General features: G+C 41.3%; 1 protein-coding gene across 4 annotated transcripts in view; it reads right to left on the reverse strand.

Annotated features, from left to right (window-relative positions):
• The window catches only part of TBC1D22B (TBC1 domain family member 22B), an 84,514-nt gene that overhangs the window by 52,796 nt on the left and 16,953 nt on the right, over positions 1-14,765 (reverse strand). For all 4 annotated transcript variants that reach the window (XM_036916152.2, XM_036916153.2, XM_036916155.2 and 1 more), the window contains exons 3-7: positions 9,009-9,316; positions 6,530-6,709; positions 5,939-6,009; positions 4,538-4,666; positions 3,240-3,305 (exon numbers count right to left, since the gene is read on the reverse strand). In XM_036916152.2, the coding sequence (XP_036772047.2) occupies positions 3,240-3,305; positions 4,538-4,666; positions 5,939-6,009; positions 6,530-6,709; positions 9,009-9,316 (754 nt within the window). The remainder of the gene's footprint in view (positions 1-3,239; positions 3,306-4,537; positions 4,667-5,938; positions 6,010-6,529; positions 6,710-9,008; positions 9,317-14,765) is intronic.

A 14,765-nucleotide genomic window follows, 5' to 3' on the forward strand; every position in this document is an offset into this window, starting at 1 on the left:
AATTCTGACTTACTGTAGTCAATACTCAATTCTGTTTCAGGTTTGCAAATAAAGTTTTTCAGTATTCAGTGGCATATTTTGTTCACTGCCTCTTGGTTAGCATTTTATTCTGTTCAAGATGATTATACTCACACTTATATGGTCAATTAATCTGTAACAAAGGAGGCAAGAATATACAATGGGGGAAAAGACAGTCTTTTCAATAAATGGTGCTGGAAAAACTGGACAGCTACATGCAAAATAATGAAACTGGACGACTTTCTTATACCAAACACAAAAATAAACTCGAAATGGATTAAAGACCTAAATTTAAGACCTGAAACCATAAAACTCCTAAAAGAAAACATAGGCAGTAAACTCTTGGACACTGGCCTTAGCAACTTTTTTCTGGTTACATCTCCCCAGGCAAAGGAAACAAAAGCAAAAATAAACAAGTGGGGCCCAAGAGACTAAAAATCTTCTGCACAGCAAAGGAAACCATCAACAAAATGAAAAGTTAACCTTCTGAATGGGAGAAGATTTGCAAATGGTGTATCTGTTAAGGGGTCAATATCCAAAATATATAAATAACTCATATAACTCAATGACAAAAAAAGCAAATAATCCAATTAAAGATTAGGCAGTGGACCTGAATAGATACTTTTCCAAAGAAAACATACAGATGGCCAACAGATACATGAAAAAACGCTCAATATTACTAATCATCAGGGAAATGCAAATCAAAACAGCAATGAGATACCATCTCACACCAGTCAGAATGGCTAGTACCAAGGAGACATAAAATAAGTGTGTACCACAGTGTTGTTCATGTGAAAACTTCATAAAATTTTATATCAATGATACTTTAATTTAAAAAAAAATAATAATAAAAATAAGTGTTGTAGAGGATGTGGAAAAATGGGAATCCTTGTTCACTGTTGCTAGGAATGTAAACAAGTGCAATCACTGTGGAATATAGTATGGAGGTTCCTCAAAAAAATAAAAAAATAGAAATACTATGTGACCCAGCAATTTCACTTCTGAGGAAAATGAACACACTAATTTGAAAAGACATATGCACCTTTATGTTTATTGCAGCAGTCAGGATATGGAAGCAACTTAAGTATCCATCAATAGAAGAATGGGCAAAGATTGGTACATATATACAATGGAAAATTAGTCATTAAAAGGAATGAAATCTTGACATTTGTGACAACATGGATAGACCTAGAGGGTATTATGCTAAGTGAAATAAGTCAGAGAAAGACAAATACCATATGATTTCGCTTATATGTGGAAACTGGAAACAAATGAACAAACAAACAAAAAACCTAGAAACATACTCATAATATGGAGAATTGGTAACTGCCAGGGTGGAGAGGAGGGGTGCAAATTAGGTGAAGGGGATCAAAAGATACAAAATTCCAGTTATAAAAATAAATGTCATGAGGATGAAAAGTACAGCATAGGGAATACAGACAATAATATTGTAATAACTTTGTATGGTGACAGATGGTAACTACATTTATTGTGATGAACATTTCATAATGTATACAAATGTCAAATCACTATGTTGTACACCTGAAACTAATATATTATATATCAACTATACTTTAATAAAAGGTTTTTAAAAAATCTCTAACTGAAAAAAGGTAAGATATCTCAATTTTTTATACAAATTACATGTTGAGCTGATAATATTTTGCATGTAATGGATCAAATAAAATGTATTTAAAATTTTTTGTAAAGATGATTATAGCCTTCTAGAAGGAAAGATGATTCAAGAAAAATTGGAAAGAATATAGTTTGAATCTTTGTATTTAGGGTCCACTACTAAGAGTAGCCTCTGAAACAAAATACTCTCCCTGTCTCCAAGTTTAAAGTAAGCATGCATAGGTTAAAGAACGTAAGTATATGGACACCTCCAAGTTATTCCAAGAGGAATAAGGAAGGCTGAGCTGTGGTAAACAGTGGGAGACACAAAGGGATCCAGAAAGGGTTTTAGCTTCCTCTGAGCTGAATCTTATAGATAAAATAGTGGTGTCACTTTCAAAATCTCCCTTATGCTATTGGTAAATCATAAGAGATCCCACCAGTAAAGAAATCTATATTTAAACAGAATTATGAATATAATCTAAAGTTAAATAGAAATTATTTTGAGCATTTCTATCACCATCCCTCTCTGTTATGGTGATAACAGAAAGCACAATTCAAAGAGCACTTACACCCAGTGTCCTAGCCACTGGGAAGCTGCAAAGGAAATCCCTCAGCTCAAGGAGGTTATCATTACTGCCTGTATAAAAAGAGAATTAAAAGAAAAAAGATAATAGTCCAACTGAGACCTCCTATATGCTTCACTAACTTGTTAGGTCTCAAGATATTACTATTAATTCTACTTCTGAGTATATAACCAAAAGGATTTAAAACAAGGACTCAGATAAATATTTGCATACCCATGTTCATTGTAGTATCATTCATAATACCTAAAAGATGGAAGCAACCCAACTGTCCACCGACAGATGAATGGATCAATAACACACGTTATATACATATAATGGAATATTGTTCAGGCATCAAAAGGAAGAAACCACTGACACATGTTACAACATGGATGAACCCTGAAGACATTATGCTGAGTGAAATAAGCCAGCAACAAAAGGACAAATATTGTATGATCCCACTTATGTGAGGTACCTGGAGTAGCCAAATTCATAGGCAGAAAGTGGAATGGTGGTTGAGGGGAATGAAGAGCTATTATTTAATGGGTACAGAATTTCGGTTTGGGAAGATGAAAAAAATGTTCTAACGATGGATGGTGGTGATACTTATGCAACAATGTACTTAATGTGAATGCACTTAATGCCAGTGAACTGTACACTTAAAAATAGTAAATTTCATGTTGTATATATTTACCACAATTAAAAAATCACTATCTCAGCTTGATAAAGTAGGGCAGACACAGGACTATGAATTCTAAGATGTGGGTTCTAGTCTTCACTCTGTCACCACGTGGCCTCAGATTCTGGGCAAGCCTCTCAGTCTCTCAAAGAGCGACTTGGCCCAGAGGCTTTTGTGAAGATCAAGTGAAAATGCATAAGAAAGTGGTCTGAGAGGACCAGAGCCCCGTCTGAACATAATGCGCTATCCCAACTAGCTGTAAACCTGCCCCTGGTTGGAGCGAGGGCTACTGTGCTCATCCATGTGATGGTGCTGCAGAGGTATGGGGGGAAAGGACCGAGAACATTAAGTACTTCCCTCACCTCCTGTACGAGTGGTTGCTGGAACAATGGAATGAGAGGATTCGTCCTTGGAATGTCAATGTGAATCTGAAAAAGAAAAGCCATGTCCAAAAACACAAATGCCAGGTTGTTCTTTGAGAAGTTATTTTCTTAAGAACTGAGCATCAAGGGAGTAAGAGAGCACAATTCATTTCTAGGAAGAACAGACTGACATACAAATGAAGTCTGGTTAAACCTACCTGTCCATCTGGAATATGTTTCCATGGTAGCCATAGCTTTCTCAACAGTGAGGAAATTACCCCAAAAAACCATTTGCATCAAACAGAAACAGTCTTCAAAGCTGAAAAGCATCCACTGCTTCTTCCTATTGCTCTGGAGTCTGTTTCACTCTGGGCTTGTACTTACTTAACAGGCATGATTAAAACATGTACCCCTCTTTCAGAATCTTACTCATCAATAGTTCCCAAGACTAAAAGAGCCCCAACAGCTGTACACACTGCCAGGTCAGAGAACCAGAGGGGGCTGGCCTTCAGTAACTGGCACTGAAAACTCTTCCTTCTGTTATCAAAGAGGTCACCGATTGGTTTCAGCCTCAGGATTTTCCTGTGCCCAGTCTGACTATCCCAAGGATTGTGTTAGCGGCAGCACAGTCTGCTTCAGGCTTGTTGTAGACAGCTGCCCAGACCCAGTCTTTTACCCGCTTCTGCAACTACCAGACTCCTCTTCTCCCCCTCCGCCATTCTGCAGGCACGGGGGACCCTTGTGAGTGATGATGCAACCCTCCCTACCAGGGTGCTGAAGACTTCAGGTCCTGCAGACAGACAGACACGGGTGCTGAACAGGCACTGCAGCTGCCAGAACACACCGATGTCCCAGGGACTGGACCACCCCGGAGTGAATTTGTCTTTCACCTTCTGTCCCATAACCTTTACTACTCACAATGTTGTCTGGGGACCAGCAACACTGGCATCACTTGACATCTCATTAGAAGTAAAGGTCTCACTCCAGACCCACTGAATCAGAACCTGTATTTTTTCATAATCCCTAGGTGGGATTTTATCAAGAACTTAGATGATCTGTATGCATATTAAAGTTTGAGAACACTGCCACTGATCAGTGCCCCCCAAAATGTCTGTATTTAAAATGGCTGGAATCAGAACTCCTAATTAGGAGGGAAAACAGTGTTGGGAGTAAATTTAATTCTTAACCAGCACACCACAGCCTAAACACTTGGAAAACCTATGCCACAATGGCACTACCAGGAGACACACATGAAAACAATGACTAGTAAGCAAAAAGGCAGCAGGTGGTGACCGTACCTGTCTGTACGTATCCTGGTGATGTTCTTCATTTCGAGAGTCATAATACTGCTCAATGAAGCCAAAATATTCCTCCCGCTTCCTCTGCAGGGTTAACTTCCTCCTCTCAGTGTTTGCTGGGAGATAGCCCTACAGACAGGATGACTAGTCAGATGGAGACAGACGCTGGCTGGATGAATCCTTAATTTTTATTTTAGCTTGAGGGGAGGTTTGGAAACTTTCAAATGGACAGAAGGAAAACTGCCAATAGGACAAGGGTAATCGCTTTTGGGTTCTGGTCACCCCATGTGTGCCCTCTCCGCAGTCAGTAAGATCCACGTGTGGGCAGATGAAGCAAGGCCAGCATTCCCAGGTTGGTACTCCCGTGGCCTGGGATGCGCTTGGAGCTCACGCTGCTGGTGAGTGCTCCAGAGCTGGCACAGTACAAGAGTGAATGTAGGTCGGTGGGAGGGAACTGGATCCAAGTCAGGGCCCCCAAGAGCTGCATGTGTGCAAGGCAACCCTTCTGAAAATCACAGGGATACAGTCGCCTCCACAGTACATCTCAGCCGTGTGCCATGTAAGTTTGCACCAGCTACACATTCTTTTCTACTGTAATATTCAGAATTACTAGCTTAGAAAGCTGAATGGAATCTGTGTCATAGCAGCTACAACCCCAGACACAGAACTACTGCCAGCAGCCCTCTCTTAGCCAAAGCTCCAGGCCAATTTCCATTCTTATCCCTGGTCTACATCTCTCTCAATTCTTGTATCTCCTTTTCCCTGCTGAGGGCAGCCAGGGGGTGGAACCCCAGCTGTGCTCCACTCATCTGCCCAGAGGGAGAGCTGTGCTTTTATCATACATACCAAGGCACCTTATGTGTTCAGCACCTGGCACTATGTCTGGCAAACAGCAGACCTTCAACAGTTCCTTACTAGAAGAATGAATGCATTTTACAGGCTCAGGAAACCCAAGTACTCCTATTGTAGTGGCTGGCACGGTGCTCCCGCACTTGATGAAAGGACTGGAGCCGGCTTCTAAGGGAGGCCCGTTTATCAACTCCTCACAGTTGCAAAGTGGGTTTCAACCACTTTAGTTATTCCTACTGAAAAAGGAGTGAGGCACAGGGAATATGGGAGCTTTCCCACACAAAAGCTGGAATCATACTACATTCTTTCTCCTTGCTGTTGAAAAAGTGAAGCTGTGACTACAGGAACATGTTTGTGCTCTTCTATGTGTGCAGATAACTCTCAAGAATGTGTTTATTTATGCACAGAAGTAAGACTACTGTCCCACAGAGCTGTCATACCCAGTAGGACTGGAGAAGTCTATGGAGTATGACTGACGTGCCCAGATTAACCTCCTCAGGGAAGAAGTGCAGTGTGAGGCTCACGCTTTTCTACAGAGTGGGGAGAACTCACCGACAGAAGTCTCCAGGTTACAGGTCGAACCTCCCTGGGAACCCCGGGCCAGCTGCACTTCCTCAGTTCATCTGCAAACAGATAACAGCTTTGGGGGATTAGCTCTTCCCAGAAATACCCTAAAACAAGCAGCCAGCACTGCCTGATGCTTCCCACCATTCAAGTAAGGCCGCCACCACCACCAGCTACCGACAAGCAGGGGAAAAAGCCCCAAACAACAGCCCTGAGCAGCAAAGTACCAAAGACATGGCTTTGCAGCCGTGACCCAGTCAGCTCAGAGATTAGAGTCAGAGGGAAGGAAAGCTCAGTGGTGTGGCTTTCAGTAAGAATCGCCTTGAGGTAGGAGAGAACAAAGCCAGAATAGTAGTAGCACTATGGTCTACAGGCCACAGAATTCAGTCCCACCGAATTTGGTCCCTAATTTCTGGTAACATACTTCTGACTTAATTCCTGCATGTCACTGCAATGGGCACCAGATCAGGAGATGCTGGAAAAGTAAAAGAAGGAAGAATAAAGAGCAATAGCTTCCAGGTCTCTGAGAATCCCAGTCACCAAGTGGTCTTACCTTGCCTGGGGCTCATGGGAACTTACCTAAGTCAGTGTTGTGGCTGGAGAGAAGCTGACGGAATTTTTCTAGGCGGGTTTTCTCCCGGACAGTCATCGGGGGTGCCCCAGAGGCATTCTGGTCTGAGATCCGGGCAACCAGGGGGATGATGGGTCGGAGAGGGAGTGACTGCTGTTTGTGGAGTGGGTTCCTCAGGCATGTATCACCTGAGATAATTTGGAAGAGAAGGACAGCAGGCTGTGTGTAGAGAGATGATGCAGCCGGACTCTCAGCCTGACTGCTCAGTGCTGGTCTGTCTGCCAGAGACCTGGCTGTGCAGCTCGGGCACCGCCTGAAGGTGCCTCGCTTAGGGCAGCCAGGGGATGGAACCCCAGCTGTGCTCCACTCATCTGCCCAGAGGAAGGGCTGTGCTTTTATCATACATACCAAGGCACCTTATGTGCTCACAGAGACTCCAGATGCTGTAGTAACTTTTGAGAATTCTTTTGGCAACTCGAGAGGGAAATATAATGTTTTCTTTCTAACCCGACCTGAACTTTTCTTGGTGCCTAATAGTGAGTTTGGGGGCAACATAGTCTAAGGCAGTGTTTGCCTTCCATTTCCACATCCCAGGGCTTTAAGAAACAATGGCATAGTAAAACACACTGCAATAGAAGAAGGTAGTGCTTTCTTGATGCCCCAGGCCCACCCAGCTGCCCCAAGGCCTAAGGGAATCAATATCCTTGGCACAATTCTAACCTGGCCTTCAGCCACCAATGTGCCCTGTGAACCAGGCATGAAGCTCTGGACGAAGGCAACCCTGCTTTGGGACTTTTTGCAGATCCTCTGTGCTCTACACTTCCTGCCAAAATGAACAAGCTTTAATTCTGCCAGGATATGATTGAAGTAACAGGAACAAAGACTCAAGCTGACCTCTATGTCTGGTTCTAAACATTTCTAAACTAGATGGTTAAGTAGCAGAAATGAGCAGTATAGCACTTATATTTATTGAGCACTTACTACATATAGGCATTGTGCTGGTTCAAATTTACATATGATCTCTCATTTGATCTTTACAACATACAGTAGGAATTTATTACTATTTTACAGATGAGGAAACTGCAGCTCTGAGAGGTTAAGTAATCAGTAAGAAGAGCTGAGACACCACCTTAGGTCTAACCCCAAAACCCTTTACTACTGCAAACTCGGTTTTAATTCTGACTGTCCTTTTGTGCTGTTTCATATTGTTTACCTACCCTGGCCTTAAAAACAGTAATCGCAGCAAGGATTAAGTGGCGAATGCTAATCAACCAAAGGTTTATGGGAATGACTGCCACACGGTGCTCAGCGGAATGCCTAGTGTAACATGGGGCCTAGAAAACGCAGACTGCAACCTGCAGAGCTGAGACCACTATGTACCTCTGGTATCAGTGGTTAACAGACAGATGCTCGCAGGAGGGAACCTCAAAGAGGGAATGTTCTGGGTGGTCCTGGCTGCACAAGAGCAGCTGATTAGGGATCATGGTGGGGATCTTCCTCACACTGGGACCCTCACACTGAGATCCTCAACCACAGTGGGTGGACACTTTCCATAGTCTGTAGCCAGGGGCCCTCGGTCAATCAACACTAAATGCCTCTCAGGGCATAGCACTGAGAGTTCAAGCTGAGGTCTGAATCAGCAGTGGAAAGTGACTGTGAAATGATTTTAAAGGCCTTGTAGCCTACTTTCATGACCACATGCTTAGCCTGAAACTGTAAAAGAAGCTCTCTTAGAACATGAGCCAGGATACACTCCAGGGCTCTGACATTCTCCCGCTTCCTTTTTACCCTCGACCAGTCAGCTGCTTTAACTTTCCCTAGAATGATGGCACTTCCCTCTCCAGCGCAGAATAACTGGCTCCCATAAAACCCTTTAGGGCAACATAAAATACAGCAATGGATAGTTAAAGAGTACATGGAGAGTCTTCAAACATCTGTTAAAACCACCATCACTTCAACGAGTTACTGAAGCCAGTTTCCTGAAAAGAAACAGAAGGGGTGTCTCCTCCCTCCGACTGAACCTGATGGGCAGGGAGCTGTGCCACAGGCCCTCAGGCACATGTTGCTCGTCCCTCAGAAACAGGAAAAAGATGGCCTTACACTAGAGGCTGTTCCCCAGGGTGGAGGAGGCCAACCAACAGTACCAAGTGTTTGTGAAATTCAGCCGTACCAACTTTTAATACACTGGGTTCATATCCTTTAACCTGACCAGACGTAAGCTATGTGAAGCAACCGAACCACAGAAGTTTTGGACCCCACCACAGAGAAGGGAAGAAGAGAATGGCAGGGGATAATGCGTGTCAGCAAGTGAAGCCCCAGGCCCAGGGCCAGGCAGCCACAAGGTGGGAGGAGCAAGCACAGCCTAGGCTCACTGATGTCCTAGCACAGGCTTGGGCTTGCTTATTTATCATCCAAAGGAAGTGTTCTTATTTGAAATGCACTCTGCTGAAAAGACTGAGGCTATGGAGGAGAACAGGAGGAACTCACTGGAATTTCTGGACAACTGGGCGTCACTGCTGGACTTTATGACCTTGTAGCTGGCAGGGACGTCGGATGTTGCTGACTGGGACCGTTCTGGTTTCACCCTCAGCTTGCTGTGGTTTTCCAGGACTTGGGCTGCAGTTGCCAAAGCAACTTTTGAGTTCAGAGTTTGGAAAGAAGGGGAGGAAAAGTCCTCTTCTTCATCATCACCAATGTCCCAAGCATCACTGGTGTTCCGGGCAAACTCATGAAAACTGGAGGCCTTCTTATTCTTTAGAGGAACTGCGTTGACTTTTGATCGTTCTTTAATGAAGCTTTAAGAAAGGAGACACCATTACTAAGGAATGGTCTGACACAGCTGACCACCTTCACTTGCTTAGTACTAATACTATTACAAACTAGCTCGGCCACAATCACTAGCATCTTCAAATGAAACACAGCCGTATCCATTCCTCATCTAGATGCAATTAGACCAGCCCTATGGTGCAGAGACAGATGTAACAAAAACAGCAACGTCACCAAATATTCCATGTGCTCCATTACATTTCTCAGCCCCTCTGCACTTAGATGAGATCATATGACTAGTCTGGACTAATGGTCTGAGGAGAGAAGTTAGGTAACGCCTTCTAAGCCAAAGTATAGAAGAACAGGTGTGAGTTCTTGATAAGCTTTCTTCTCTTGTGGCAATGTGAGGCTCCAGGTCTTGGCACCTCCCTCAGCCTGGATAACAGAGTGAATAGATGGAGCACAGCCTGCCCTCCACTCCCACCCGACTCCAGACATGAAGCATGAGCAAGAAATAAACCTTTGTTGTGTCAACAATCCACTGAAATTTCAGAGTTCATCTGTTACGGCGACATCACCTAAACTATTCCTTAGGACATAATCGACTGGGAGAACAAGAGATAATTTTAGGCAGTCCATATGCAGCACTCACCACTGAGTTCCAAAATGAACATGTTGTTCCTTTTCTACTCTGTTGAAGGCCTTCTGCTAGCCTTGTGGAGACAGTCTCAGTTTGGTGCTAATCTGCCTTTAAAACTATCTTTTAACAAAATGAGGGCAGCCTCAAGATTGACATATTTGCAAGCAACAGGATCTGGTTTGGAAGTTAATTAGTAAGGTTGTTTTGTTTTTCACTGTGTTTATTATTTTCTTCAGGATTTAAAACTCCATATTTCCTCCTTTCATTCATTTTTTTCAATATGTTTTGCAACCAATCTCATATATATAAAGATAACATTTCTCATTTGTACCATTTATTTTGCACTTGTCATATATTGCTTTGTAGGATTATCTTTTTATATATTAAATTCTAGCCTTTCACAACCAGGATATAAGTTACTTTAGGATATGGTTCACGTCCTGTAGTTTAAAATTCTCCCCCCTCCACCTCTCTGCTTTGCACTCACTGTGTTTATTTTTAAGGATACTTTCTATTTTTGGCAAACGATGTTGGCTTTCCATTTATAGAAGTGATAAAGTTTATTTTTAAAAATAGATCTAACTGAATAAATAAAATGAGCTTATTTTTTTTAAGTGTACTTAGTAAATAATAGTACAGAATATGGCAAAAAATTGTGAGGCTGGCATGTGGCTGAAGTTTGGGAAACACTAGCTTAACTCATGAGAAAAGAGAGCCTAGTCCCAAGAGTCACACAGACCATTCCCACTTTCTTGAACTTTTCCTCTTTATGTCACCTCCTTAAGGTCTGGGGGCCCTTAGTCTGGTTCCAGGGGACTATGTGGCTGGGACATTTCTAATGCAGTTGAAACTAGCATCCCTCACACCCCAAACAGTGAAAGAGAGGATATAGCCTTGTGTAAGATTACACCTGGGGTCAGGAATGCAATGAGGTAAAAACATTACTAAAATGCCTCATTGTTTCCTCCAGCCAGGCAGGGCAACTTCAGAGTGAAAAAAAATTTTAAAGGCTCTGCCAGAAATGCTGCACTTGCCCCATTTCTAAGCAATGTTTCTTCCTTTTGGATAGATGCAGGTGGTCCAATAACCCAACCTATCTCCCTAGAGAAGCCCAATAGTTATTCTGATACAACATTGATAAATACAGTCTGATAACTCATACCGCTCATAGCAATGTCCCTATTATTAGCACCAAAAAGGAGTAAGATTATCACTGAGGAATTTTTTTCACTCACCTCACAGTAAAGGAAAATACATCACACAAACTATGAGAGAGAAGACAGTATTACAAGGTGCAGCAATTCAAATGTGATGGAAATAAGATACCACTTGCCACCCACTAAATTAGCAAAGATTTACAGATGTGTATTCTCGTCAAGTGTTGACATGGAGGTGTTGCCCAACGTTTAATGAGACCAGCTCTCTAATACAGCAGGTGGAGGGTACAGGTTGTACAATGTCTGGAAAACAATCTGGCAACATAATCAACATGGGTCTTAAAATTAAGTTCATAATCTCTGACCCTAAGAAAATAATCAGGGAGCCAAACAAAGATGACATAAAACAGTTTATAATGATGTTACTTATTTTGGTTAAAAACTGAAAATACCATAAACATCTAGAAATTGGAAATGACGAAATAAATTATGGTTCAGCCACCAGATGGTAAATTATACTTGAAGGCTATTTAATAACAACTAGAAAAGGATCTTAACAAAGTGAAAATCAGAATGAAGATTTTATATGTTTTTATGATCTCTGTATTTAAAAAGTATACATCTTACTACACTGATGGACAGTGACTGCAATGGGGTGGGGGAGGACTCAATAATAAGGGTGAATGTAACAATCACATTGTTTTTCTTGTGAAACCTTCATAAGAGTGTATATCAATGATACCTTTAAAAATATATATATATGCACAGAAAAGACCAAGAGGAAAACACATCATTATATTAACAGTGCTTATCTCTAGGCGGTGGAATTATAGGTGACATTTCATTTTTATACTTCTCTGAATTATTCATATTTCCTACAATGAGCAGATTATTTTTATTTATCAGTGGAAAAGGTTGTTTTGTTGGCTTTCATCAATCTCCAAACTAAGTATAAACCTTCCAAATGTACTGAATGAACACTCAGAAATGAACAAGAGCCCAAGTCATAGAAAATAAAACAGGCAACACAGTGCAAATATCTGCTATCAAAAATCCATTCATGCACAAGAAAACAGCAAACAAACACATTCTACAAATTACTGACCATGAGACAAGGAAAGAGAAAAGTTATCACAGGAAAAAGGGATTAATTTTTTAAAAGAAGAAATTAAGTTAAAATCAAAACTGACTCCAGAAGAAATGGGAAATCTAAACCAGGGGTCGGCAAACATTTTCTGTGACTGACTAGTCAATTACTTAGAGCTTTAAGGACCGTTTGAGTAGTTGCTACTACTTAACTCTGCCATTGTAGCTTAAAAGCAACCACAGACAACATACAATGAACAGGCAAGGCTGTATTCCAGTAAAAGTTAACTTATGAAAATAGGAAGTGGGCCAGATTGGCCATAGGGCCTTGGGTGCCACCCTCCAATCTCAAAAAAAAACCCTTTCCATAGAAGAAACCTTTCAAAGAATGAATCCCCCAAAACATCAGGCCTAATCCCCCAATTACATCAGATTTTAAAAGATTAGATCATTTAATAAGTTTTTTAACCTTTCACTCCCCTTTCCCTCTCCTGCCCACCTTAAATCATTCTGACATGTTTAGGGTAAATCTTTTTGTTTATATGTGTTCTAGCAAAAAGGACAGTTTTATGTATACAGTTGACCCTTGGACAATGTGGGGGTTAGGGGTGCTGACTCCCCCCCATACAGTCAAAAATCCCCATATAACTTTTGACTCCCCCAAAACTTTAGTAATAGCCTATTGAACAGAAAGAAGCCTTACTGATAACATCAATGGTTGATAAACACATATTTTATATTTATATTATATACTGTATTCTTATAATAAAGCTAGAGAAAAATAAATGTTTTTTCAAGTTGTGAAAAAAAAAAAAATCCAGTCATGCACAAAGAAGACTGGTGGTTGCCAAGGTGGGGAGGGGAAGGGCTGTGAAACAGGTGAAGGGGGTAAAGAGGCACAAAATCCCAATTATAAAACTAGTCATGGGGCTGAAAGTACATCATAGGGAATATAGTCAATAATATTGTAGTATCTTTGTATGTTGACAGACAATAACTACACTTACTGGAGTGACAATTTAATAATGTAGGTAACTGTCAAATCACTATGTTGTCTACCTGAAATTGATACAATATAGTATATCAAATACACTTAAATTAAAAAAAAATCCATCCATGAGCCAGAAGAGGCAAATTACTCCTCTGCAGACCTGCTGAGGCTGCATGTTCTAGACTCATCACTGTGACTGCTTCTCCTCTGTGAAAGCGGATCCAGGATCCACTACCTGAACTACACACCTCAGAGGGTCCACTGTGAAGAACAAAGAGGCAGATGTGAAAAAAAGGTCTGTTATCAATAAAATACTGCATAGGAGTACATGGTTTTCATTACTGGTTTTCTTCTTGGAAGTTATATGTACTAAAAGATTGCACAACATGAATCTGACAGAGTGACAGGGAATACTTTGGATCTCAAGGTTAACAACTATTTTTTTCCTGGTTGATGCTTCCTAAACATCCTCTTGATATTTTGATAATTATTTAAATAAACCATCCAATCAAGAAGCTGAATTTTAACTCAGGTCAGAGAACTGACTGCATACTGTTAGTCTAACATTGGGTGAAGCATATGCATCCCCTGGATTGGATTAAAATACCACACTAAGAGATGGGCCTTGCTGAGTGTCAGGTTCTAACAGATGCTGAGCTTCTTATACTAATGAAGGTAAATCAGTGGAGTTGTGGGTACATGAGTGTCCCTTATATTTTTCTTTATACCTTTTAATGTATTTAAAGTAATTTCATCATTTTTTAAGGAGATAAAGCTGCAATATAAGTGAGCTAGATTGAGAATTGGAATTTACCCAAACGGAGACTTTTGCAAATAGGAAGGGGAAGGACGTATTCTAACACAATGAAGAGGAGAGAAGGGAGGAAAGGCTGCCATTCCCTGTGACAGAAAGACATAAGACTCAAAAAAGTAAACTGTTTCAGGCTGTGGGAAATTATTTTAGGGACACCTACCCTACAATATCCAAAACTCAACCAGCCAGTTAAACAGTATGCTCTGTCCTGAGGAATGAGGCCTTCATGGAGAAAGGGGATAGAATCACTTAGAGGGGCGGGAGGCTCAGGGAAAAAGAAGGTTGGTAACAGCCACGCACAGAAGAGTGGGAGAGTAAAAAGGCACCTGAGTTACCATAGAGAGAAGGCAGAAAAATCTATAGACCAGTAACAGTGATGGAAGATTTAAGGCTTTGAAGCTTTTCCATGTTTATTAATTTTGTTTTCTCCAGAGGAGGCAATATAAATTCATATATACATAATAGTTAACACATTTATTTATTGGTTGTTCATTAGGTGCCAGGCTTTATGCTAATATTTATATACACTCTTTCTTTAAATTAATGCTCAAAAATAAACCTATGAGGTACTACTATTATTATTCCAATTGATGGATGGAAAAACTGAGGCTCACTGAGGTCATGAGCAGGCAGCAAAGTCTGGGCTCAAATCCAGGTCTACTTAGCTACAAAAACTGGCTAAAAAGAAGAGGGTTGAGGACTAGGAGGATCTGCAGCCTGGGAAGAGGAGTTGCCAAGCGAACGGCTCATAAACCAAGCTATAATTTCTCCAAGTGTGCACAGCTGATAG

Source organism: Manis pentadactyla, chromosome 16 (assembly GCF_030020395.1).
Source record: "Manis pentadactyla isolate mManPen7 chromosome 16, mManPen7.hap1, whole genome shotgun sequence".
NCBI lineage: Eukaryota > Metazoa > Chordata > Mammalia > Pholidota > Manidae > Manis > Manis pentadactyla.